The sequence below is a fragment of the Salvelinus fontinalis genome, chromosome 22 (genome assembly GCF_029448725.1).
Source record: "Salvelinus fontinalis isolate EN_2023a chromosome 22, ASM2944872v1, whole genome shotgun sequence".
Lineage (NCBI taxonomy): Eukaryota > Metazoa > Chordata > Actinopteri > Salmoniformes > Salmonidae > Salvelinus > Salvelinus fontinalis.
The window spans coordinates 1321375-1348450 of NC_074686.1; the positions used below are offsets into that span (position 1 = coordinate 1321375).

The following is a 27076-nucleotide window of genomic DNA, read 5'->3' on the forward strand; positions in this document are numbered from 1 at the left end:
ATGGGAAAAAATTCCCTATATAGTGCACTACTTTTGACCATGGCCCATAGGGTTCTGTTCAAAAGCAGTGCAATATGTAGGGCGCTGGGTGCCATTTGCGACGCACCCGACGGATGACTCATGTTGTTTGTGATCATTAAATACATTAATATTGCATTATTGCAGGTTGCTTGTTGTAATTGACGCTGATGATGATGTGTTACTAACTCCAATATGCCAGAGTGCAAATTGGCGAGAGGACGTTTGTGATGACTAGCCCGTCGTCACAAATAATTACGTGTAATAATGCAGTCCCTAATGCTTCGCCGAATGGTTGTGTCGCGGTAAACTTGAAGCGATTGTTTCCGCTGAATACGTTCAAGCATGCGTTCAACATGTCAATCAAAATCAAAATGCATTGCCACATATAGTAAGTAGCATGTCGAAATCAGAGAACCAGAGACAGAAACAAACAAGTTGGACTTATGCTAGAGTCCTCGATATCCATTTATTTTCTCCAGTCTAACTTCCAGTCTCCAGCCAGCCTTGTTGTTCTGGTCGGCTGCCCTCTCCCCTCCATCTCCCTGGTTCTTTATTGACTGTGGAGTTTAAGGTGGTGTTAAACCAGCATCGATGTAATAGTGGGCATTAGCCCTTTGAACTGCCCTTAATCTGACTTTAATAAACTCGCCCTTGTACTTCTGATAAGGTGACTGCAGTCTCTCGCGGGCACGCACGCACGCACGCACACAAACACACAAACAAACACTATTGGGTGGCGTTTGTGTGTGCCTGCCAGCGTGCATGCGTGTATGTGCGTACATTCATGTGTATGTATGAGTGTGTGCAGTAGCCCATTATTATGGGCATAGTAGCATGCCCATACAAAGATCGTCGAAAGCCCTTCTGCCGACGCGGTGTTCTAGAGCCGTGCTTGAGACTCTACTTTAATTGGAATGTAATTGGAGAAGCACCATTGATCATAAATCGCATTCAGGTCCCTCTCCTCCCTCAGCGCAGCTAGCACTCCTCTGTTTTCTATGCTTCCCTCCCTCCATCTCTTCTTCCCTCCCTTGTTCCTTCTCACCCTCCCTCCCTCCCTTATGAAGTACGTCAGTCATGTGCAGTGGAGCGACGCAGAGGAACAAGGCCCCCTACTGGGTCCACAGCGCTAGGGTCAATCTGCGTCTGGGGCACAAACCACTGTAAACGGGTAGGGGGAGAGAAAGAGGGAAAGAGAGAAAGAGGGGAAGATGGGGATTAGGAGGAAAGACAAGAAAGGAGAGAAATAAATAAATTGTAATTATCCCCTGGTCCTATTGTGCAGTTTCTTCCAGCGTTTAGTTAAGTGAGATGTGCTTTGGGTGTTTTGTTGTTTTTGAATGCTTTAGAGAAGTCAATTTATCGCCTCATTTGTCAACCGCTGAAGTGCGTCATCAGCATCTAAATGGTGTCAAAGAGTCGAGAAATGCTTTCTTATTTAGTCTGAGTCTACCTGTGAATCAGGGTTGAGGAGATTGGCTTTGCACTGTTTTAAATACGGGCTCTACCACAATGAAATCTAAGGGCAACACTGGAGAGCTCGTGTCACAAATTGATTCTGAAGTGGAAGAGGAAAATACAAGAGAAAGAGAAAGAAGGGCAGAGAAGCTTGTGGGGAAAGAGACTGCCAGGGTCTTTGACGAGACTGAAAAGTATATAGCAGAATGATCAACCGATAGGAATGTGGAGAAAGAGAATGAGAGGATGGGTATATGTAAAGACTAAAATTCGGAATGATTTTGGGGTACAGCACAGCAGTAGAGAGAGACACCATGAAAGGATGAAGAGAAAGCATTGCTAATAAAAAAAACAAATAAGTGGTTTAGTGGATAAACGTAAGATACAAAAAGGATAATAAAAGGAAGGATGAATGAAAGGGTGATGGAGACACAGAGAGAGAAAGAAGGTGTAGACGTAGAGAAAGGCAGGTGGGAGGGAGGGAGGAGGAGAGAGAGAGAGAGAGGGAGGGAGAGAGGGAGGCTGTTGTTTTAAGATCAGTACGGATGAGTGCGTTTCCCCTCTCTGGGGAGGGGGCCTGTTGGCTCTCTCTGTCTGTCATTCCACTCGTTTATGCCTCGCTCCAAGGGAGAGGTAAAGGGCACTGTGTTTGTCTGGGGGGTTGACAAGAGGGGGAGGAGGGGGGGTGCAGTAATGCTCTTTTCAACATTGAATGCACCCTTTTTCCACCCGCTCATTTTCCCTTCATCTTTTTACTCTCCTTCTCATTTTTCTGCCTCCCTCCCTCCTTTCTTCCACTCCTACTACATTTCTGCTCCATGTCCGCTCTGGCATGTGGCTTACAGCAGGCCTTTGGTTTTCACGTAACCAAGCATGGTTATTGGTCTCCATTACAGGGTACCCCTCAGTTGTTTATCAAAGTCTTGCGGGTAGTAGAGGAAGTCATTTACTATCAACCCCAGGCTTTTGGGTCTCACGAGTGGCGCAGCGGTCTAAGGCACTGCATCTCAGTGCTAGTAGGCGTCACTACAGACCCTGGTTCAATTCCAGGCTGCATCACATCCGGCTGTGATTGGGAGTCCCATAGGGCGGCGCACAATTGGCCCAGCGTCGTTAGGGTTTGGCCGGGGTAGGCCGTCATTGTAAATAAGAATTTGTTCTTAACTGACTCGCCTAGTTAAATAAAGGTTCATAAAAAAAAATATTGAGCCCTTGAAGGTAAACAGTAGAAGATTACATGATCTGATATGGGCTTTTTTTGTGTTTTAAACTGTTTAAACAACACATCCTCTAACCACCCAGAGCCACTGAAATGTGAGTGAAGTGTAGCTAAAATTGCAGATAATAATGTCCATGTACCAGCTAAAACCACATAATGGGTATGTTTTCCGGACTTGGTAGTCTTAAACAAATCTACTTTGATACAAAAATATACACCTCACACATGGTTATGGTTTAAAAAAAGAAGACATCTGTACCATGTCAGATAAAGAGTTGAAATGTATTCCATTTTGAGTTTGCATCCCGATATTACACTTTATATACAGTACCAGTCAAAAGTTTGGGCACACCTACTCATTCAAGGGTTTTTATTTATTTGTACTATTTTCTACATTGTAGAATAATTGTGAAGACATCAAAACTATGAAATTACACATATGGAATCATGTAGTAACCAAAAAAGTGTTAAACAAATCAAAATATATGTTATATTTTATATTCTTCAATTTAGTCAACCTTCGCCTTGATGAGAGCTTTGCACAATCTTGGCATTCTCTCAACCAGCTTCATGAGGAATGATTTTCCAACAGTCGTGAAAGAATTCCCACATATGTTGAGCACTTGTTGGCTGCTTTACCTTCACTCTGGTCCAACTCATCCCAAACCATCTCAATTGGGTTGAGGTTGGGTGAATGTGGAGGCCAAGTCATCTGATGCAGCACTCCATCACTCTCCTTCTTGGTCAAATAGCCCTTGCACAGCCTGGAGGTGTGTCGTGTCATTGTCCTGTTAAAAAACTAATGATAGTCCCACTAAGCGCAAACAAGACGGAAAGGCACATCGCTGCAGAATTCTGTGGTAGCCATGCTGGTTAAGTGTGCCTTGAATTCGAAATAAATCACTGACAGTGTCACCAGCAAAGCACCCCCACACCATTACACCTCCTCCTCTACGCTTCACTACTGGAACCACACATGCAGAGATCATCCATTCACCTACTCTGCGTCTCACAAAGACATGGCGGTTGGATTCAAAAATCTTAAATTTGGACTCATCAGACCAAAGGACAGATTTCCACCGGTCCAATGTCCATTGCTTGTGTTTCTTGGCCCAAGCAATTCTCTTCTTATTATTGGTGTCCTTTAGTAGTGGTTTCTTTGCAGCAATTCGACCATGAAGGCCTGAACAATTGATGTTGATATGTGTCTGTTACTTGAACTCTGTGAAGCATTTATTTGGGCTGCAATCTGAGGTGCATTTAACTCTAATGAACTTATCCTCTGCAGCAGAGGTAACTCTGGGTCTTCCTTTCCTGTAGCGGTCCTCATGAGAGACAGTTTCATCATAGCGCTTGATGGTTTTTGCGACTGCACTTGAAGAAACGTAGTTCTTGAAATGTTCCGCATTGACCGACCTTCATGTCTTAAAGTAATGATGGACTGTGGTTTCTATTTGCTTATTTGAGCTGTTCTTGCCATAATATGGACTTGGTCTTTTACCAATTAGGGCTATCTTCTGTTTACCACCTCTACCTTGTCACAACACAACTGATTGTCTCAAACGCATTAAGAAGGAAAGAACTTCCACAAATTAACCCAAGGCTGAATGGATTGAAATGCATTCCAGACCTCATGAAGCTGGTTGAGAAAATGCCAAGAGTGTGCAAAGCTGTCATCAAGGCAAAAGGTGGCTACCTTGAAGAATCTCAAATGTAATATAGTTTGTTGAACACTTTTTTGGTTAGTATATGTTTCCATATGTGTTGTTTCATAGTTTTGATGTCTTCACTATTATTCTACAACGTAGAAATTAGTAAAAGTAAAGAAAAATTAGTAGGTGTGTCCAAATTATTGACTGGTACTGTACATCACAGAAGACTGAAATATAACACAACTGTTTTGCACAGAAACACCGGATTTACGTCGTAAAACCCCCCCATCTTTATTAATTATGAAAAAGATGAATAACATTCCACCCATGAGGGACAAATAAGGCGTTTTTGGTCATTGGGTAACGAGTGCGTGTCGGGAAGAAAGTTCAGGGAGTAGCGTTTTAATAAATGAAATAAATGCGAAACACAAACAACGCACCGACATGAAAAAACAGAGTCAACAACACCTGAGGAAAGAACCGAGGGGAGTGACAGATACAGGGAAGATAATCAAGGAGGTGATGGAGTCCAGGTGAGTGTCATGAGGCACTGGTGCACGAGACGATGGTGACAGGTGTGCGGGATAATCAGCAGCCTGATGAACTAGAGGCCGGGGTGGGTGTATAGGTGACACATTGACTGCAGGAAAAGGCAGACGTTCAGAATTAGGCTTGATCCGTGTCCGCAAAATCACCCCGAGGTGTAATGGTAGTTTAGTTTAGTTTATATCACCAGGTTACTCCTCTCAGAAACTACCATCGCTGTTTTTGGGAACCATATATTGTACTGCACATGGAAAGGTCATCAAGGTAGTTAAACTACAATAGATGTGATTGGGAGGCAGGCTCCCCACGGGTTAAGTATGCAATCTGCATAAGGTGCTTATTTTTGTGTGAGTGCGCGTGAATCTCTGTCTGTGCAAGTGTGTGTGTGTGTGTGTGCCTCTCCCACAGCGGGTGCAGCCAAAGTGTGTTACACTAATGTAATTCCGTGGCCGTCCTCCAGCTAAAAACCAGGAGCAGTCTCCTCTACACTTCCCTCAATGTCACCTTTCCCTCTCTCTTCCACTTTCCTCTCGCCTCCTCTCCCAGCCCCCTCTCTCAGTTTGTCATTTTTCATCATCTGTCTGTGTTTTCTAATCTCTGTCCTTTCTCCTGTCTGCGTCTCAATTCATCATCTCAACTTGGGTCTTGTGCTGAAGGTTACTGAGTCACTGATAGAGAGAACAGGAGGAATAGACGAACACAGACACTGACAGAGGGGAGGGAGGGGGGTCTCTCTCTCTCTCTCTCTCTCTCTTTCTGCTGTGTTTCTTCCTCCCTTATCTTCGTCCTGGCTCTCCCTTTCACTCCTACCCTGACATCTCTCCCTCTCTCCTTCTCTTCTTCTCCTCCTGGAGCTCTGTCATGTGACAGCTGTCAATCACACACATACACGTGCACACACACACACACACTGCCAAGGTAGCAAAAGCAGGGAGTTGTTGTGACCTGTGTGTACGTGTGTCTGTATGTATCTGCCAGGCACTACCTCACGTAAGTGCCCTGTATAAACACTAGCCCACCAGAGCACAAAGGATGTTGGCTAGCAGATCGCACAAATCTGAAATACTTAACCCTCACTAGTGCTGCTTGGCGAGTCACAAGCCACACACACTGCAGTGTTCTGTAGGGCGGCCTATGCATCATGCTCCAGCTGCACATATGAATGCACGCCCTCCATTCGTATGCTCGCTAAAAGAGAAACACATTAGTTGACGTTGTATGCTATCTTTACGCACATAAGGTCACATTCAGAGGTCCCGCATGCTCCACTAAACAAACTGGCTGCATTAGGGCCTCGCGAAATAGCCTGACCAGCCTGAGTACAAGCAGACTGTCTGAAATTCTAATCACCGAACACAGGCATTACTATTCTATCTATGCTTCCGACTATTCCTGCTAAGCTTTCTACACAGTTTTGGTCAAACCGTGAAGGCCAAAGCCATTTCGTTAAAAAAACAAACACATTTGTATTATATTTGGATAAACACTATCTCTTTCTTACTTTTCAACACTCTTCCTCCACCTCTATCTCGTTCTCTTTGCCTGACTTTCTCCGTTTCGCTCGAAGTTAAATGATCCGTTTTTGCTCACCCTCACACATTCCTCTCCCTATCCCTTCCCTTTGTCATGATTTATTTATACATTACCCATCTTTTCTTAATAATCTCTCCCTCTTATCTTTCAATTTTCCCCCTTTGCCTCCCTCCGTCTCGGCCTCCCTTTGTTCTCCTCCTTGTAAAGCACATCCCCTCTCTATCTCCATTTCTGTGCTGCCGTTCGTTTCTCATTCCCTCCCTCACTGCCGCCTCCCCCCCCCCTTATCTCTTCCCCCCTATATCCCTTCATCTCTACCTCTTTTTCTCCCCTCTTCTCTATCTCTCCGCCTGGCTCGCTCTGCATTCCTCACTCGCTCCCGACCTCCGTGCTGTCCCCCTGCCCCTGACTGAAATTAAAACCTGACTGCGTTGGCTTGGCGTGTCCACCTCTCCCGCCAAGGCCCGGCCATATGGGCCTAAGAAATAGACCTTGAAGAATAAGATAAAGTACATCAAAACTGCCACGGACTCGCGGCTCTGTGGGCACTGTATATTTTTAGATAACCATTTAACATTTTTACAAGCTGTTTCTGTGCCTCTCTTTCTCCACCCTCCTCTCTCTTACTCTCCCCTTCTCCCTCCCTCTCTCTCTCCCTCTCCTCTCACTCTCTCTTTCTCTCTCTCTCTCCCATCCCCTCCCTCTCTTTCTCTCCCTCTCCCCTATCGCTCTCACCCCCCCCCCCCTCTCTCTTCTCTCTCTCTCTCTCTCTCTCTCTGGTCTCAATCTGACAGTGAAGCAAGAGTCTGCAGTGATTAACACTGATTAAAGTAGTTACAGGGCTCTCTTATTCTCTCTCTTTCTGTGTGTGTGTGTGTGTGTGTGTGTGTGTGTGTGTGTGTGTGTGTGTGTGTGTGTGTGTGTGTGTGTGTGTGTGTGTGTGTGTGTGTGTGTGTGTGTGTGTGTGTGTGTGTGTGTGAATCTGTCACTCATCTGGCCAGGGTATCAGAGTAGGTATCGGCACAGCTGTAGGACCCTGGCAGTTCAGATGGTTCAGTGTTTGTGTGTTTGTTCTATGTGCTTTTTCCCCTTTGTGTCATTCTCACCTTGTCTTGTTTTGACAACGACCACATTCACAGATGAACACAACCACAGTTTTAACCCAGAAGTGTAATATCAGCAATCAGCAGTCTGTAAAATGACCTCATTCATCTTTTTCTACTATGCTATTGGTCCCTCGAAATACAAATGGTCCCATATTAGGTTACATTAAAGTGTTTGTTCTGCTCATTGAAGGTGTTGATGTCTTACTGGCTGCATCTCAAATGGCACCAAATGGGCCCTGGTCAAAAATATTGCACTATATAGTGAATAGGGTGCCAGGGAGGGAGGAGAGGGGGGAGAGAGTGAGAGTTAGGGGGGTAAGGGGGATTAGAGAGAGAGAGAGGGAGAAAGAGAAGACGAGAGAGAGGAAGGGAGAGGTACAGACATAGAGGGGGGGTGGAAGGGAGAAAGAGAGGAGAGAGAGTGATGGGTGGCGGTAGAGAGAGGGGGGGCGGAAGAGACAGAAAAAGAGAGAGGAGAGAGAGCGAGGGAGGAAGGAAGAGAGAGAGAGAGATATCTCGGCGCTATATCCTCCCAAATTTAGCCAGACCCATATGGCTAGCCTATCTAAAGTGTTAGTGTTGTCTGGGCTACAGTACTACAGCCCAGGCCAGGCCAAATCAGATCAGGCCCCACAGCAAAGAACGACAAAACAGCCAAGGCTTTGTTCCAATCGTCTTCAAAAACTCCCCGATGCGGAGGTGTGACAAGCGCGCCAGGCAGGGATCCGCTGCCCACGAGCATTCCGAGTGCCACTTTCCAACGGGGGGAGAGAGAGAGAGAGAGAGAGAGAGAGAGAGAGATTTTTTACACCAATTATCTAATGTGTGATCTTGGGGGTTGTCCTCATAACTGCCTGTCATCTCTGCTGGGCTCTTGTCGTGGTCTATCATTTTTTATCTTCTCTGTTATCTCCTGCTTCTCAGCTGGTGTCACTGCATATGTCTGAAATGGCACCCTGGTCCCTTTATAGTGAATAAAGCCCCATAGTGCTCTAGTCAAAAGTGGTGCACTATACAGGGTATAGGGTGCCATTTTGGACGCGGCCACTGTGCTGTAGTTTGGGGGCCGGGCATTTCCATGATGAGATGGCAAAGCATACGCATTCATTCGTTAATATGATCACCATAGCCACCTGCTACACACTACAAAATGGACTTTATAAATTAGATTTTAGGATAATACAAGGTTCTACATTGTGCCATATGACCAATTCTGGAGTGGGATTTCAATGATGGGGGGGGTTTTGTGAATTTGGAAAGTATGAGATTATTGTTGGGTATTATTATGCTGCACTTGGTTTGGCACATGCGTATCCCTCCCTCTGCCATGTCATTCCAGCTAATGCCCGTCTTTGTCTTCTCGACATGGTTGGCGGTCCTTGACCAGCCAGCCACTCAACAGTTTATTGATCGATTGATTGGTTTCATTTATTGCCATTGACTTTATTGTGTCAAAATACATATACACAGAGTACACACATTTTTTTTTTACTTTTCAGGGATGATACAAAGTCAATTACTTATTTCCATTGTGGTCCCTCATTTCCATTCGTAAGAACCTTGAATCTGTATTAGACAAATACACATAAAGTTTCAAATCAACCTACAGCATAATTACACTTGCAGACCGTCATTATCTGGGTACTGCATAGACACAGAGCCAGGAGAAAGAACCTGCCTTGGAGGAAACCTTGACACACTGTAGGTTCACCCACTTTAATGCTTTATCACTGAGAATAACTTGAGAATACATGAACGTATGTATTCTCGCCTGTTATGTAAGGTCTTTATGTCATGGCCCTGGGAAAGAGAGAGAGCGAGAGAGGGAGAAAGAACGAGAGAGAGAGGGAGCGAGAAAGAGAGAGGGAGAAAGAATATAGAATATAGAGAGAGAATAGAGAGAGAGAGAGAAAAAAAACAGGTGTTCTAGTGCCAGTCAATTATTCAGGAAGCGAAATATGCTCTATCTTCCACCGCTCTGGCTGCTCTAAACCTGTATGGCCTGAACTCAACTCAAACCAGGATACAGATTTAGTCGCTACCTGAGTAGTTCTCCTCAGCACTGCCGCTGTAGCATGTGGCGTTTAGCATTATCGGTGCCCTCCTGTGTAACTTGTAAATAAGTACCCTGGGCGTTTTCGCTTGGCTGTGGCTGTAGGTGGTTTGCGCAAACATATATTTTAAAGGGACAGGTTATTTTAAGAAGGGATGAAATATTCATGGAGGCAGAGAGAGGCTTGCCCTGAAGCATACATACTGTGTGCTTTTCTCCTATTTCTGTGTGAATATGTTGGAATTCTTTTCACACAGTGTGCTTTATGGGATATATATGAGTAACTGCATGTGGACAGTGTCTGTATAAGGATAAGCAACGTATGTGTGTTGATATGCTCACGAGCACAGCTTTGCATACCGTGTGTGTGTGTGTGTGTGTGTGTGTGTGTGTGTGTGTGTGTGTGTGTGTGTGTGTGTGTGTGTGTGTGTGTGTGTGTGTGTGTGTGTGTGTGTGTGGGTAGCACTCTTTCTCTCTCTCTCTCTTCCTATATATCCCTCTCTCTCTCATGATCAATCTTGCTCCCCTCTCTACCTCTTCCTTTCTCTCTCTCTCTCTCTCGCGCGCGCTCGCGCGCTTTCTCTCTCTCTCTCGCGCGCGCGCTTTCTCTCCCTCTCTCTGTCTCTCTCTCTCTATCTCTCTCTCGCGTGCTTTCTCTCGCTCTCTCTCTCTCAGTGCCAACCCAATGGAGAGTCTTAAAGAGTTATGTTTGAGAAAGCTAACACCCCACTGTGGTAGACTTCCTATGAGAGCTGCATAGGCTCTCACACCCTACACTTCAAAGCTCATACGTTGCTCTTTGAAACCTTGGAAGTAGGTATGGTTCTGTTGTCTGAAGTAAGTATAGTGCTCATTTTGTCTGTTTATTTCTCAGGCTGTTTGCTGGCATTCTTTGTTCTTCGGCCCACGTGTTTGTCTATACAAGTCAAATGGAATGGAGTCTGTTGCACCTGTTGTTAATGGTTGCTGTACATAGCTAGACATGACCGGCCTTGTCGACCTGATAGCTACTGAGGTGAGGGGCTGGTTTGATGTTGATGATAATGTGTTTTCTTGCATACCAAAAATGACAGATATTGTTGTGGTGGGGAGGCCAGAGAGAGGTGTTCATTCATATAAGGACATCAGTCAATTTAAATAAATTCACTGATCTATGGATTTCACATGACTGGGAATACACATATGCATCTGTTGGTCACAGATGCCTTAAAAAAAATGGGCCTCAGGATCTCGTCACGGTAGTTCTGTGCATTCAAATTGTGCATTCAAATGCAATTGTGTTTGTTTCCGTAGCTTATGCCTGCCCATAACCCTACTGCCACCATGGGGCACTTGTTCACAACGTTGACATCAGCAAACCGCTCTCCCACACAACGCCATACACATGCTCTGCGGTTGAGAGGGAATATAGACGTACTGCCAAATTCTCTAAAACGACGTTGGAGTGAGGCATCACTACAGCCTCGGGTTGTATCCCAGGCTGTGTCACAGCCTCGGGTTGTATCCCAGGCTGTGTCACAGCCAGCCGTGACTGGGAGACCCATGAGTCAGCGCACAATTTGCACAGCGTCGTCCGGGCTAGGGGAGGGTTTGGCCGGCAGTTCCTTGTCTCAGTGACTCCTTGTGTTGGTCCGGGCGCATGCAAGCTGACTTCGGTTGTGAGTTGGACGGTGTTTCCTCCGACACATTGGTGCGGCTGGCTTCCGGGTTAAGCGAGCAATGTGTCAAGAAGCAGTGTGGCTTGGCAGGGTCATGTTTCGGAGGACGCATGGCTCTTGACCTTCGCCTCTCCCGAGTCAATGGCGCAGTTGCACCGATGAGACAAGACTGTACCTACCAATTGGGGAGACAAAGGGGATAAAAGTAAAAAATATTAATAATTAGACATCTGTGGCATTGTGTTGTGTTACAAAACTGCCCATTTTAGAGTGGCCTTTTATTGTCCACAGCACAAGGTGCACCTGTGTAATGAGCATGCTGTTAAATCAGCTTCTTGATATGCCACACCTGTTAGGCGGATGGTTTATCATGGCAAAGGAGAAAGGCTCACTAACAGGGATGTAAACAAATTTGTGCACAAAATGCGAGCGAAATAAGCTTTTTGTGCGTATGGAACATTTCTGGGATCTTTTATTTCAGCTCATGAAACATTTTACATGTTGCGTTTATATTCTCGTTCAGTGTAGATAGGCTGACAGTACGAGGCCTTCAGATTGCAGACCTGCATTAGACAGAGGCAAAGCAGATAGCGAGGTACTGCTCCTTGGCAGCGGTCATGGGCAGCCTTGCTATGTGGAGAAGAAGGTGCCATCTGTAGTGTCCTTTGAAATGTTTGAATCCTTCTTGACTGTAATGTAATTTGTGGATTCCAACGAAGTATTTCAAATGTGTCTTCGAATGCGTAAGTGCTGCTGTCGTCCGTGCGTCTGTGTGTCCTAGTGTGCGCACATGTCTGCGACTATGCGTGTCCACATACCTCCTCCAGGAGTCCTCTTACCCCTTGGCTCTTCTACACCGTTGTCTCATCAATGTGGCCTGTAGCCTGAGCGGAGACACGTCTAGAAGATGAGCACTGTGTTCTCGTACGCCTCTGCCGCAACACATGTGCCTGACATTCCAACTGAGGCGGCCACTGTGGAGAATTCACTGTGATGAGAGCCTCCATTCTCTGACACGACCCATTTAGAGTGCGTTCTCAGAAAGCGAGCGGAGCGAACTTTTCTTGTATCGCTATCAACGCAGCTCTTCTGAGAGAACGAGGGGACGGATAAAGAAAGAGAGAGAATGAGATCTGCTTTTCATCAGGAGGCACTTTGAGAATAAATAGAGGTGAGCCAGTGGCCTTTAATATCCGCTCACAATTAGAGACTCACCTTCAGAGACAAGGGATGTGTCCCAAATGGCACTCCATTCCTTCTATAGTGCACTACTTTTGACCAGAGCCCATGTGGCTCTGTGTCCAGTTTCCCAAAGGCATCTTAAGGTTCTAACATTGAACTTAAACTAGTGCACAATATAGGGAAGAAGATGCAGTCATACACTCCTCTCATACCTCTGTTGATAGAAAATAAATGATTATAGGCTGGTAGTCATGCACTTCTAAAGTACCCTGTAAAGAAAGGTCAAAGCCTGGTACTTATTTGTTGTGGTGTGACATCACCTAGTGGTCTTTTACTATCAGCTCTCCATCAACCAAAGAGCGGGCCTTCGTTTCCATCTGCCCCCTCTATTAGTTGTTTTGCCCGAGAGAGATTCTGCCATATACTGGCATCACTACAGTCATAGCACGGTATTCATTTAGTAGCTCCAATCTGCAGCCAAACCTGGCTCCGCTAGCTATGGGGACACGTTTCCCTAATGTGTGCCGTCCGACAGAATTACACAGACTAGTGCTCTGTGTGTCTGTGTGTCTGTCTGTGTCTGTCTGTGTGTGTGTGTGTGTGTGTGGGTGTGTGTGTGTGTGTGTGTGTGTGTGTGTGTGTGTGTGTGTGTGTGTGTGTGTGTGTGTGTGTGTGTGTGTGTGTGTGTGTGTGTGTGTGTGTGTGTGTGTGTGTGTGTGTGTGTAAAGTGTAAAGTGTAGTGCAGCATCCACCACCACCACCCTGAGTCATCTCTGAATCATCACTATTACTCCAGTCAGATCTAGGCGTAATCCCAGGTCTGAAAGGCTGCAGCGTCTAGCTCTTTTTCCCCCACGCCTCAGCACTTGTTTTCAGCCTCCATTTTGGATCGAAACACAGTAAACTGCTCGCTAATTGCGAGGCTAACCCAATCAGCAGAGGGAGGATTTGCTGGAGACAGTGTGTACTTTTACTTGGAGACGATTAAATGACTTTTGGTGCTGAGGTACGAGGAATAGCAACAGTCCCTGTCCCTGTCTCTGTCTCGCTAGCAGAGGAAGAAATTGTTTCTGCATCGCTATGTTACTGGTACATTTAGTACATGGGTTTTACCTGTAAATCCATCATGGTGACCTTGAGGGAGATCATTGATGATGTCATGACAGTTTCCTTGTGATTGAATGAAGGTTGTTTGATGGTCAGACTAAGAAACCAACCTGAATGTGAGCAGCGTACAGACAGTCAATGTTACAGCATTGACATGAATGTAACGATAATGAACCATGTAATATATATCTTTTTATTTAACCTTTAACTAGGCAAGTCAGTTAAGAACAAAGTATTATTTACAATGACGGCCTACCGGGGATGAGTGGGTTAAACTGCCTTGTTCAGGGGCAGAACGACCGATTTTTAGCTTGTCAGTTCGGGGATTCAATCCAGCAACCTTTCGGTTACTGGCCCAACTCTCTAACCACTAGGCTACCACTAAGGATACCACTAGGCTGTAGTGGTAATGCATCATGTAACGGTGTTGACCATTTTGGGTATGCGTGTCAAATATTGAAAGGTTTGGTTGGATATGTTGGTAAGACATTGCCTGGCTACGCTCCTTGCTCCAGCCAAACGGACGTTAGTTTCATCTCCAAAATGAGTCTGGATTCGAGTACCTCCCTGACACATTCGGTTCCGTCTGATTGGTCCAGGAAACGATGGGTTTGGGCAAGAGCCAGAACACACGTGGGTAAAGCTGCGGTTTGAAAGTTCGTTTTGATGCTCTGATGGGAGACTATATAATCACTGATTACTTTGTTTTATATAACGCCCCTCGTGCCCCTCGTCACCATAAACGACTTCAATGATGGCAGTCTCGGACTAAAGTATGTAGCGAATGTCAGAGCAGCGGAAGAATTTAGTGTGAGTCGTCAGGCGAGGTCAGGCAGCAGCCTGCATGTGAGCAGCATGTAGATCTAGTGATCTACTATTACGAACAGTCAATGCTGATACTGTGATGGTACTGACAGTGATGTAACGGTAATGGCCATTTTGTTCATGCTCATTCACAATGGAGGTTGGTTTAGTTGTAAATGGGATTTTATTTAAATCTTCCACTGCGGAAGCAGACCCTTAGTTTCTGTCCACTGGTGTCTGTTTGCAGTTTCTTTGTCATTTATTGAAATGTATTCTCAAAATACGTTTTAGCGGAGACAGTGGTGGAAGGTACAGTAGTGCTACCTTTGTGTTTGTCTCTCGTCTCTCTCCCCTCTCTCTAGGCTGTCTTCATCAGCTTGTGCCGGCTGTACTAAAGAGCAGTGCTTTCCCACTCATAGGAAAAGGATGACACAGCAGAAACGACACAGAGACAATGCACAGCGGGGAGAGAGAGAGAAAGAGCACACCATCACTCTTTTCCCCCCGTGCACTTTACTACATATCTGTGTATCCCTGGGGTGCACTACATCTCTGTCTCTCCCTCTGCCTCCCTTTCTCTCCATTTTGTCTTCACTTGTTTGTCATCTTCATTGTATCTCTTTCTCCTGTTTAGATTCCCCCACTAGCTCTCCCCGTCTTCCTTTCTCCCTCTCCTTGTTGTTACATCTTCTGCCCTCCTCGCCCCACCACCTCATGTGTCACTAAGTGGACTGCTTATATAAGTCTATGACTCCACACACCTATTGAACATCCTTGTCCATCTCCCTCCTCCTCCTTGCTCCTCCTTCTCCCACTTCCCACCTCTGACTCTGTCTGTGACCTTTGTGATGGAACTGGGATCTAATTCTTATGTTATGCTATGCGTAGAGTGCGCTGCTACAGCAGGGTTCAACACTCACACACTTACAAATATGCTCACACACACCCACATGTACACATATACACACACACACACACACACACACACACACACACACACACACACACACACACTTGCAAATGCACACACAATCTCCTTTCTTTCCCCCTACTCTCTCAATGACAGAAGCTCCCTTCCCTATGCATTTCTATCCCATTTGCGTCCATGATTCCCCGTAATCACATTCTCCATCTTTCCTCTTCCTTTCCCTCTTACAGGTCTCTTACTCTATTTTCCTCCCTCTCACCTCTTCCCCTCAATCTCTCTCTCCATCCCGCCCCCCCTCTCTCTTTCCCCTCTCGTTTTCCTTCCTCTCCCCTCTTTCTCTCCCTCTCTCATTTTTTTTATCTTCCACTCTCTCTCCCATCTCTCCCGCTCTCTCTCTAAATATAGTCCTATTGAAGCATGGCTGTGTTGTGTGAGACAAATATCTGTCATCCAACATCTGAGAGAGAAGTGGGGTGCGAGCGAGGAGATATTGTAAGATTTATGGCAGGGAAAGAACAGTGGTTAAGGGATATGATATTGCTCTGTCTTGGCATGTGTGTAATGGCAAACGAGGACAAGGGGAAAGACGAAGAGAGATGGAGCGAGGGTGGAGTAGGAAAAGACACAGGCAAGGAGTTACTCTACTACGCTATAATGAGAGAGGGAGAGAGGGGTTGTGACATTTCTGATCCTCATTTTTTAATTGAATAATAATCTCTCTTGAGAACTGACCTAGTATTGTGTGTGTGTGTGTGAGAGTGGGGTGTGTGCGTTTGCGTGCATTGCATGTGTGCGTTGGCGTGCGCGCGCGTGTGAGGTTTTTCGCTCGTGTGCGTGTTCGTTTGCTCATTTTGTGTGTATGTGAGAGAGGAGAGTGAGATTGAAAGAGAAAAGAGAGAGAGAGAGAAAAAACCTTAGGGCTGAATGCAACTCAATACTGCCGCCTACTGTTACATAATAGTAAATACAGCTCCAGTTGTTGCAGATTTCCCCTGCCATTTATCCTGACACAGATTCCCACCCACAGCTAAGGATTCCTCACATCTCATCAATTGTCCTCTCGATCCCTTCAGGATAGATGTAATGAGTTTGTATAATAATACTTTGTACAATTACGATAATGAATATACATAGTATGATAAACAGCTATCCCACTGGGCACAGACGTCAGTTCTACGTCTTGTTTTGATTTACGTTTGGCTGAGGTGTCAACTCACATGAATTCAACGTAAAATCAGCGACAACAATTCGCCATGCCATTGGATTTAGGTTCAAAGTTGGGTGGAAAAATAAAAACGTTGATGACTTTTTTGCTAATCAAATCAGTTGGCCACGTTGATTCAACGTCATCACATTGAATTTATTGGTTGAAACAACGTTGATTCAAACGTTGATTCAAACCCGTTTTTTTGCCCAGCGGGATGTCAAGCCATGTCATGGTGGCAGGATGTTACATTATGTCACAATCCCCCCTAAGGCTACAGGAACACGAGCATTTCGCTACACCCGCAATAACATCTGCTGAAACATGTGTATGCGACTAATAAAATATGATTTGATTTACAGTGATGACTGTATACACACATGCATGGATGCACGCACACACACACACACACACACTTCACATGTCCCAACCCAAGACTGATCTTCTGTACCTGCTAATACACTGGTACACTGTGTTCAGTCGCCGTAGGCACATGGACCTAGCCCCTTCACGTTAGTGTATCCCTTCTCCCTGTGGTAGAAGAGCCACTAAGCCAATTACATGATCTTCTTCCGCTTCACTGACCCAGACTATGTCATGCTCATGAGAATGGCAGGGACTCAAAACATGAAAAGTAGTGCACCTAAGCTGATATCTGGTGTTTGAAAGGTTTTCAATGTTAACCCAATGAAAGTGATGATACACAGAACTTGCTTTGAAACAGAATAGAAGTACTTTATTTGGAGAGATTCGAAACAGGAGGAGACAGAGTAGTGAATGTGGAACAGGCGGAAGTGGGAATTGAACCCCCGACTTCTGTGGAATTTCATTGGAATTTTAGACACTCAACCATACAGCCACACTGTAAAAAAATAAAAATAAATCTGGGGTGAATTGAAATTGGAAAAAACAAGAACAATCAACATATTGTATACTTAATCAAAATAAATGTAAGTCATGTCAATAATTTGTTCATTTCATTTTACCCAAAAATGTAATACTAAATCCAACTTAATGGTATCGTTTATGAAGATAACCAAATATAGAGAACAGTTTGTGATTTAACTCATTGGAAGTCTGGTGTTAATCTCCTTGCACTTCCTATCTTGCCACATGGCTCTTGCCAACATTTTTAGACTAGGATTCTTATACACAATGTCGTATGCTCGAAGAAAGAAAAGTAACTTCTATATTAGTATTTAATCAGCCTGTTGTGCCATGAGATGTATCCTGCAACGCTTGCTGTAAAACCTGTCGTTTTTGCTGGCGCATTGAGCACTGTGCTCAATAATGCCTAACAAAATGGGTTAAACTATACAGACTAAAAACTAGACTAAACTATGTAGATGTAGAAATCAACGTTAAACATTAAAATAGTCTAGAAGAAGTGATCTAATTCTGCATTAGACAGGATTTGAAACACCATAATAGTGTTTAGAAGCTATAGAGAGAGGAATATACACCAAAAGAGAAGGTATTTATTTCTGCCCTAAAACAGAAGTCGAAACACCAAAAACAGTGTTTCAACCATTGCCGGTAGTGCTCCCAGTCCCTGGCAAGGTGGTGTTACAACACACCATGTAATGATTCAAAACATCTCAGGATGATGTTTCAATACTCCAGCAAAGTTAAGGTTTCATCTCCCTCGTGTTGGTGGCAGCTCAGTTGCCACTGGCTTTGTTGTTAAAAGCACTTCAATGTAACAGGGTGAGTTTTATAGTATGCTGTTACTCATCCATGTATTTATTCTCTCTCCTCTCTCCTTCTCTCTCCTTCTCTCCTCTCTCTCGCTCTCTCTCGCCCTTCTCTCTCTCTCTCTCCCTCTCTCTCTGTCCCTCCTGCTCTCATTCCCCCCTCCCTCTCTCTCCCTCTCTCCGTCCCCCCTCTCTCCAGTCTACGGAGGGAGGGCTACACAGTGCAGGTGGCAGTGAACGACTACCTGGACATCTACTGCCCGCATTACAACACTACCGCCACTAGCCAGCGGGGGACGCTGGAGCGCACAGTGGCCGAGCAGTACGTCCTCTACATGGTCAGCTACCGCGGCTACCGCACCTGCGACCCCCAGATGGGCTTCAAGCGCTGGGAGTGCAACCGGCCGCACGCGCCCCACGCGCCCATCAAGTTCTCTGAGAAGTTCCAGCGCTACAGCGCCTTCTCCCTGGGCTACGAGTTCAACGTGGGTCACGAGTACTACTACATATGTGAGTGGAATATTGCTATACTAGTCTCTATAGGAGTACAATATTGATGTAATGATGATTGTACTACTACATCTGTAAGTGGTGGAGCTGAGGTACTCTTCTCTCTCTATATATATTGTTATAGTCGAGTAATGGAAATGGATTGCATGGGCTATCTATATAGTGCTTTTGCAAGTGTACCAAGTGCAGGCACTTTACATTGTAAGTGGGAACTCAGTTCAGCCATTACCAATGTGTAGCACCCACCCACATACCTTAGTACGTTAGAGTTGGACTATTACAGCATATCTTTGTGAGTCGTTGAGCTACATTAGTTCATTTAACACTTACACCACAATCCTAACTATACTTCCTTCCTTGTGAATAAACATACTGCTAGTAGCTGTGTTAGAATGCTGCAATAATAGCCGTTTAACATTTCACTTTGTATTCGTCCCAAATGGCACCCTATTCCCTGTTTAGTGCACTATTTTTGACCTAGGCTCTGATCAAAAGTAGTGCACTATGTAGGGAATAGGGTGTCATTTGGGACAGAGCCATAGACTCTGAGTGTTAGTTCATAGGCTGGCCTATAGATGGCACATGGCTGACGTGTATCTGTATTCTGTTGAAGCCACGCCCACCCATCATCACGGCCACAGCTGCCTGAGACTGAGAGTCTACGTCTGCTGCTCCACAGGTGGGTCTCTCTCTGTTTCTTTCTTCCCTCCCTCTTCCTCCTATACATACACACACACACAGTCACACACACTCTCACGCATGCATTCACACACACAGAGCTGTGTTTCCGGAAATTTTCACCATGCAAAATCGTATTTTCCCTAACCCCTAAACCGAACCCTAACCCTTAACCTTAGCCCCAAAAACCCTAAACCTAACCCCAAAAACCCTAAACCTAACCCTAACCCCAAAAACCCTAAACCTAACCCTAACCCCAAAACCCTAAACCCAAAAACCCTAAACCTAACCCTAACCCCCAAAACCCTAAACCTAACCCTAACCCCAAAACCCTAACCCCCAAAACCCTAAACCTAAACCTAACCCTAACCCCAAAAACCCTAAACCTAACCCTAACCCCAAAACCCTAAACTTAACCCTAACCCCAAAACCCTAAACCTAACCCTAACAGCAAAAACCCTAAACCTAACCCTAACCCCAAAAACCCTAACCCTAACACCAAAACCCTAACCCCCAAAACCCTAAACCTAACCCCAAAACCCTAACCCTAACCCCAAAACCCTAAACCTAACCCTAATCCCAAAAACCCTAAACCTAACCCCAAAACCCTAACCCCCAAAACCCTAAACCTAACCCTAACCCCTAAAATCCTAACCCTAACCCCAAAAACCCTAAACCAAACCCTAACCCCAAAAACCCTAAACCCAACCCTAACCCCAAAACCCCTAAACCTAACCCCAAAAACCCTAAACCTAACACCAAAACCCTAACCCCCAAAACCTAACCCTAACCCCAAAACCCTAAACCTAACCCTATCCCAAAAACCCTAAACCTAACCCCAAAAACCTAACCCTAAACCTAACCCTTAAGCTTAAAATTGCATTTGAACAAATGCAGGACCTGGGAAAAAATCCTACCTTTTCAGGACATTAGGGTGAAATGTTACGACATTAGGGTCCTGCTAATGTAGGAAAGCAAGTGCACGCACCACGCACACAGGAGACCTGAGACTACAGCTTCTGACAGTGCTTTCCCAGTGTTCTTATAGTGAGGTTATTTCTACCTTACTGTGTTCCAGGGTTGTATGATGTTCTATGTTATTCTATGTTTCCAGGGCTTTGATAGTGATGTTCAGTGTTATTCTGAGTCTCAAGTGCTCTGATAGTGTTTGATAGGAATGCGCTCTCTTCGATCCTGATGTGCTCTCTCTCTATCTGATGCTTTCTCTCTCTCTCTCTCTCCCCTATTCCTCTTCTCTCTCTCTTTCCCCCCCTCTCTGCATCTTTCCTCTTTATCTCTCTCTGTTTCCCTCTCTCTCTCCCCCACTCAGCTCTCTCTGTGTTTCTGTCTCACACTCTCTCGCTCTCTCGCTGCTCAACATCTCCCCCTCTCGCTCATCTCCGCATCTCTCTGATAGTTGATGCTCTCTCTGATAGTGACGTTCTGTGTTATTTTTACTCCAGTAGCCTCTCTCTCTCCTGCAGGCCTTTGATCAACGCCCTGTGCTGAAAGCTCCCCCTACTTCTCTAACCTTGTCACCATTAATACATCCCACACTCAGGCCAGTGTCAGCTTCGGTGTACACATCACCTTAACCCCCTCTCTGAGTGTCAGGGCTAATCTATTGAAGTGTCCACTCAGGTTGTGTGTGTGTGTGTGTGCGTGTGCGTGTGCGTGTGCGCGTGCGCGTGCGCGTGCGTGCGTGCGTGCGTGCGCACGTGCGCGCGCCTGCGTGCGTGCGTGCGTGCGTTTTTGTAGAAAGTGTTTGTATGTGTGCGTTTTTGTAGAAAGTGTCTGTGTGTGTTTGTATGTGTGCGTCCGTGCGTGATTGCATGTGTGTGATAGTGTTTCCTTTACAAACCACAACCTTCCCTCTGAACGGTCTGCTTAATAGCCTATCATCTGGACCCAATTGTTCTCTGCTATTCTCATGCCACTGTATCTCTGGCCTATCCCTTTTGTTTTGAGAGCATTCGTCTCTACAAATGCACATACTTACAATGTGCCTCATGTCTAACAGATTAACACACCGTACAGTAGCTCCCTATCAATATGCTACATCCCTCTTTGCAGTGCAATATTATATGGGTAAGCAATGTGCATTATCATTTCAAAATTCACTGAGCTGATTTGAATGTAATACCAAGTCGAGGCTTATCAGTGTGTGTAATACTTTCCCTCTCAGTGAATATGCCTTCATCTTTTGCTCGATAGCTTCACCTCATAGGATATCTTCACGTACTGGACTGGAGTGTCCTGGCATTCACACATTGTGCGTCCAGAATGGCACCATATTCCCTTTATAGTGCACTACTTTTGACCAGGGACCATAGTGTGCAGTATATAGCACTATATAAGTAGTGCAATACATAAGGAATAGGGCGCCATTTGACGGGCAATATAGGGAATAGGGTGCCATTTGAGACGTAACCTGGGCCCTGGTCAAAAGTAGTGCACTATGTAGGCAAAAGGGTACCATTTGGGATGCAGTAACAGTGCAGTGGCCGCCCAGTTAGTGTGTAAAATAAGTAGTGTGGGCATTTGAATGACATTGTGTATTTGTGTTCCTCTCTCTCTAAGTCTCCCACGATGATGATTCCAGTCAGACCCCTCCTGACTACACATTCAGGCCCAATATCAAAATACACAACATCGGTGAGTACTCTCCCTGATGCTCTCTCGATCTCTTTCTGCATCTCACATTCTCTCTCTGTCACTCTGTCACTCTTTCTCTCTCAAACACACACACACACGCACACACACACAGTTATCCTTCCTCAATTGTATCCTAGGTCTTCTAATGAATGGAAGATTCCTGTTTACCAAAGACTAGCAGGTGGAGGTGAACGAGTCAATGGTGCAATTGAGTGGTTATATAAGCACCCTCGTCCTCTCTCTCTCTCTCTCTCTCTCTCTCTCTCTCTCTCTCTCCTCTCTCTCTATCTCTATCTCTATCTCTATCTCTATCTCTCTATCTCTCAAAAAAAAGCCTTTCTTGCTGAGAACCATTTAGCTTTGGCTGCTTGTGGCCAGCCGAGACAGGGCTAAAACAGTGTGACCCGCATGAGATGGAAACTCAAACCAGGGCACAGGGGGGGAAAGAGCCCCTGAGCTATAAGACTATTCTGAGAGAAAGGCTCAATGGTGCCTGGATGGCTCCACAGAGCATCGTAACTCATGACCGAGCTTAGGGAGAAAAAATGAAAGTAAACGCACATAGTCCAAACAACCCAGAATGCCTTGGGGAATCCTAATGCATCCTTCTGTACTTAGTGACATCAACAGAAAGAGGACACAGTAGCAGTCATGACTCATGACCCATAAACACTTGCGTAACCCTGATGGCCTCGCTAGCCACACTGACCGCCCACTTGCTCACCCACTGGACTGGTCTTGGCCTTGGATTAGCTCTCTCTCTTCTGATTGGTGTTTTTACTTCCTCTTCTCTTCATATTTACAGTATGTTTCCTATCGGATGGGTCTCCATTTACCTGTATGTGAGTCCAAGAACACCCTAGAGCAGTGCTCCAGTTTACATCCCTGAGAACACCTACTGTAACAGCTCCAGTTTAGCGAGCACTACCGTACACAATCAGGAACACTATTCTATGGTACGAACTCACTCACCGCCCCCTCCCGTACTGAGATAACACGCTGATAAATACCTTGTCAACTAATCTCATAGAGTTAGATAAAGGACTCATCCTTGTATTTGTGCAATTTTGGCATCTGTGACAGCATGGTAAAGTGGTCAATGTTATTTTATTTTGTGTTTGAAAACAGCATAAAGCTAATATTGGTGATTTACCGCCACCTGCAGTGCTAGAGACCTGAATCAAATCTTTTGTGTCAGTCATTTATTGTGGCCACGAGATGGCAGTGAAATAGCTTAAAGCCATTTAGTAAGCGTAGGCCATCCAATTTGAAGAATGCTCTGATCATTGGCTGATCGCTCCACACCCATAAGAATCCACACCCAGTTGACTACTTTAAAATGGTGGAAGCCCTCAATGGCAATGTCCATGCTAAAAGGGGTTATATCCTATCTCTATCTAACTCTATGGGTAAATCTACCTTTCAGCTGGAACAGTCTGTTTACCACAGGCACTCAGGCCCTATCACTTTACCATATTACTTTATTTACCCACGTCACTGGTGTGGATGTCAGGGCTATGTGTCATCGTCGTATCCGACAGACACGTTTTCTAATGTTTCGATGAATGACTTTGACGTGGCAGAAGCACAGTCAAACCAGTCGAGTTGGAGGCTGTGCCATCTCTTCACAAAACAAAATTCCAGACATTTCCACAAAAAGTGTAATGAGACAGGCGCCAAGTGTCATTCTTCTGTGTCTACGCCCGGATTCTCGCTGTATCAGTGTCGCACCTTGTGTGTGTCTCTCTTATCGCGTTACCTCTTCACCGTCTGTCCCCATTGGGGCCTATAGGGAGGCTCCGGATTCTTCTCACACATCCCAGGCTTACATTGAGAATGAGATGTATTTTTTCCCTGTTCTCTCGCTTTCTCTTACCCTCCAGCTAATGTAGGATTGTGCCTAATCAATAGGTTTGTTCTATAGCAATTTCATTTAATTGCAAATCCTGCTAGATGAAGCTAACTCTCTCTCTCTCTCTCTCTCTCTCTCTCTCTCTCTCTCTCTCTCTCTCTCTCTCTCTCTCTCTCTCTCTCTCTCTCAATTCAATTCAATTCAATTCAATTTGCTTTATTGGCATGACGTAACAATGTACATATTGCCAAAGCTTATTTACAATATAAATATAAATATATATATATAAATATATCCTTCTCTCTCTCTCTCTCTTTCTCTTTCTCTTTCTCTTTCTTTCTCTTTCTCTCTCTCTCTCTCTCTCCCCCCACCCAGATGAATTTAACCCTGAAATTCCCAAACTGGAGAAGAGCGTCAGTGGCAGCAGCCCATCACGCGATCGCCTTCTGCTCACCGTGGCAACATTGCTCATCTCCGCCCTCCTGGTGTCCTAGCAACTGTCTCCCCGAGTGACATCACATGGATACCTGGACCGCTTGGCCTGAAGGGCTCTGTATTCACTAACCCTGGGTTCAATTAGAAAGTGGGAGTAAACCAAGGAAAGGACACATAATTCAACCAAACAAAAGCCAGAATTACAATCAATTCGACACAAACATAAAAAACAGGACTTACTCTCGGATCGTACTCACTTAAGGAGAGGCCTTTAAAATCTGCCATTTTGCCCTTGAGCAAGGCAGTTAATCCCCCAAAACAACTGCTCCCCAGGTACCGATGACGTAGATTAAGGCAGCCCCCCTGCACCTCTCGGAGTCAGGGTTGGGGTTAAATGCGAAGACACAATTCAGTTGTGCAACTGACTAGGTATCCCCTTTCACGTTCCTTTCCCTTTTTCAAGTCTATCTCCACTCACCTCTAATCACCGTTGGTACACCGTTTGTGCGACATGATGTCGTCGGTTCATGCGTTGTCAGACATACACTTTGTGCATATGTGCCACCGCATTTCATGCATTCGGTATGCCACCACAAGGACCAATAGGAGAAAATGGCATTCAGACTTATAGACTTATGATACTTCCATCAGACCTAGGCTGCCTCTGGCTACACATATGCAGTTAAAGTAGGACATGTGCAGTGGGATTTGTAATGGGATGGACACAACCATCCAGGAGTATGGCTGCCTGTCCATCTGCTAAGGAACTCCCATGACATTGCCTTCAGCTAGTCCCAGTATGGAGGACCTTTGAGCTCTGTGGAGTAGGATGGACTGGGCTCCACTGAGTGTGACCAATAGACTGGGGACTGTAGGCCTCCAATGGGTTTTGAGGACTGGACTCAGCTGGACTTGGCTGTGCTGCAGTACTGTGGCCCATGCTGGACTCTGCCCGAGATTCGCTGTACTGTGCTGTGCCATATACTTGCAGCCATTTCTCTACACTGCTGCCATTCTACCGGATGTCAACCCATCTTTTACTGTCATGGTGGTGTTGACTGGAAATATTTTGAGAAGATCTCTATAAGGCTTTCGAGTACCGTTATCCATCTCCTCCAGATGTTCTCTAACCTTGGCTTTGTGGTGCATAGAAAGGTCCAGAGCCCATATGTCCCTCCAAGAACTGGTCCTAGATCTGTCCTAGATCTGAGACTCTGGACCTTTGCTTTTAGAGCATTTCCAGAAGCACACATCTGTGTTTTTGCTATATACATTTACCCATAACACTTTGCATGGGTTCCAGGTACCAACATTTTATCAATAGTCAACAGAGTGGTTTCTAATACCACCAATTACAATATGAAACATTTCACAACAAACAAATTCCCTACAAATCCAGACCTGATTTAATTTTGTTTTTTAAAATTCCCGTCACTTTTAAAGGTTCCTGAATCAGGGCTGGTCATTATTGCAATCCCAGCCACCGTGGTAACGACCCAATACAGTCGCCAGAGTGCCACAGGTGCCTGACTGTGATTTGTGTCACAGATTACTTTCGCCGCCATTTTGTAAACATGTGTGAATGTGCAAACAGACAGCAGTCCTCTGATGTACTGTTTTATACTATAAAGTCGGACAATATCAGGATTGCATTATCGATGACAATGCTGTATGGTTTTATTAACATTTAAATTTTTTAAGTACGTTATTTATTGATTTGCTTGTTTATTTATGTACATTTTAAAGTATTTTTTTCATTAATTAAGCTACTGTGCCAAACTATAATTTTTTTTTGCTAAAGTACTTGCTTCTGTTAAGTACAGTACCAGGATATGTGCCGGTTAAGACTATTAAGGAGAGATGTAAACTCTTCTTCTCACTTGTTATAAAGCATCACATTTAACCATAAAACGTATGGCAACAGCACGGAGGAAATAAGAGTACAGGTGATACCGGATAAAAGACGTCACCCCTTAAGTGCTGAAGTTAAACATTTTGACTCAAGAAATGAGGATAGTGCATTGTAATGTGACTTTATATGCATACAGGTAGGGACAGAATGTATGTGTGTGTGTGTGTGTGTGTGTGTGTGTGTGTGCGTGCGTGTGCGTGAGAGAGAGAGAGAGAGAAAAGGCATATCCTTGCACATTCGTGTGAGTTATATATGTATTAGGAGTGTGATTGTCCGCGCTTTCGAGTATGTGTGCATTTTAGACTTTTGGTATTCGTTGAAGGACTTGTTTGTAGGATCTGAATATGCAAGCGTGTATGAGAGAGAGAGAGAGAGTGAGAGAGAGAAAGAGTTAGAGTGAGTGTGTGCTTCAGTAATGTTAGTTTATGTTAGGATTTAAAAAAAGCATTTACTAACGTTGGAGACAACAACAAGAATTGTGTTTACCTTTGACAAGAATCAATAAAAAAAAAACATGTCAACTGAACTAAGAATGACGATTGTTAAAATAATGACAATAAAAATCGTACTTTTAGCAAAAGTCTTCATACATGTATGTCCTAAATTCCATTGTTTACTTGCTACGTTGTTTCGTCAGGAACATTCTGTGTAAGAATGTTCTCCATTTATCTTTATTATCCTTCTTTGCTCTTCTTCTATCTCACCTGCACCTACCCTTGTCCTTCACTTTCTCTTTCAGTTTGCGTTTATACGTTTACCTTCCCTTTCTGTTTGGTCCTTGTCTGTTCCTGTTAAGATCTTGCTCCCCCTGTCCCTCACACTATATTATACTAATTTAAAGTATCCTACATACTAGAGCTGCACAATTC

The 27076-nt window shown here is 44.9% G+C and overlaps 1 protein-coding gene across 1 annotated transcript in view; it reads left to right on the plus strand.

Annotated features, from left to right (window-relative positions):
* The window catches only part of LOC129819531 (ephrin-A3-like), an 89507-nt gene extending 62774 nt beyond the window's left edge, over positions 1 to 26733 (plus strand). Inside the window, exons 2-5 of the mRNA XM_055875869.1 lie at positions 18365 to 18675; positions 19289 to 19354; positions 21934 to 22008; positions 24236 to 26733. Coding sequence (XP_055731844.1) covers positions 18365 to 18675; positions 19289 to 19354; positions 21934 to 22008; positions 24236 to 24354 — 571 coding nt within the window. The 3' untranslated portion in view covers positions 24355 to 26733. The remainder of the gene's footprint in view (positions 1 to 18364; positions 18676 to 19288; positions 19355 to 21933; positions 22009 to 24235) is intronic.
* The last annotated feature ends 343 nt before the right edge of the window (positions 26734 to 27076 follow it).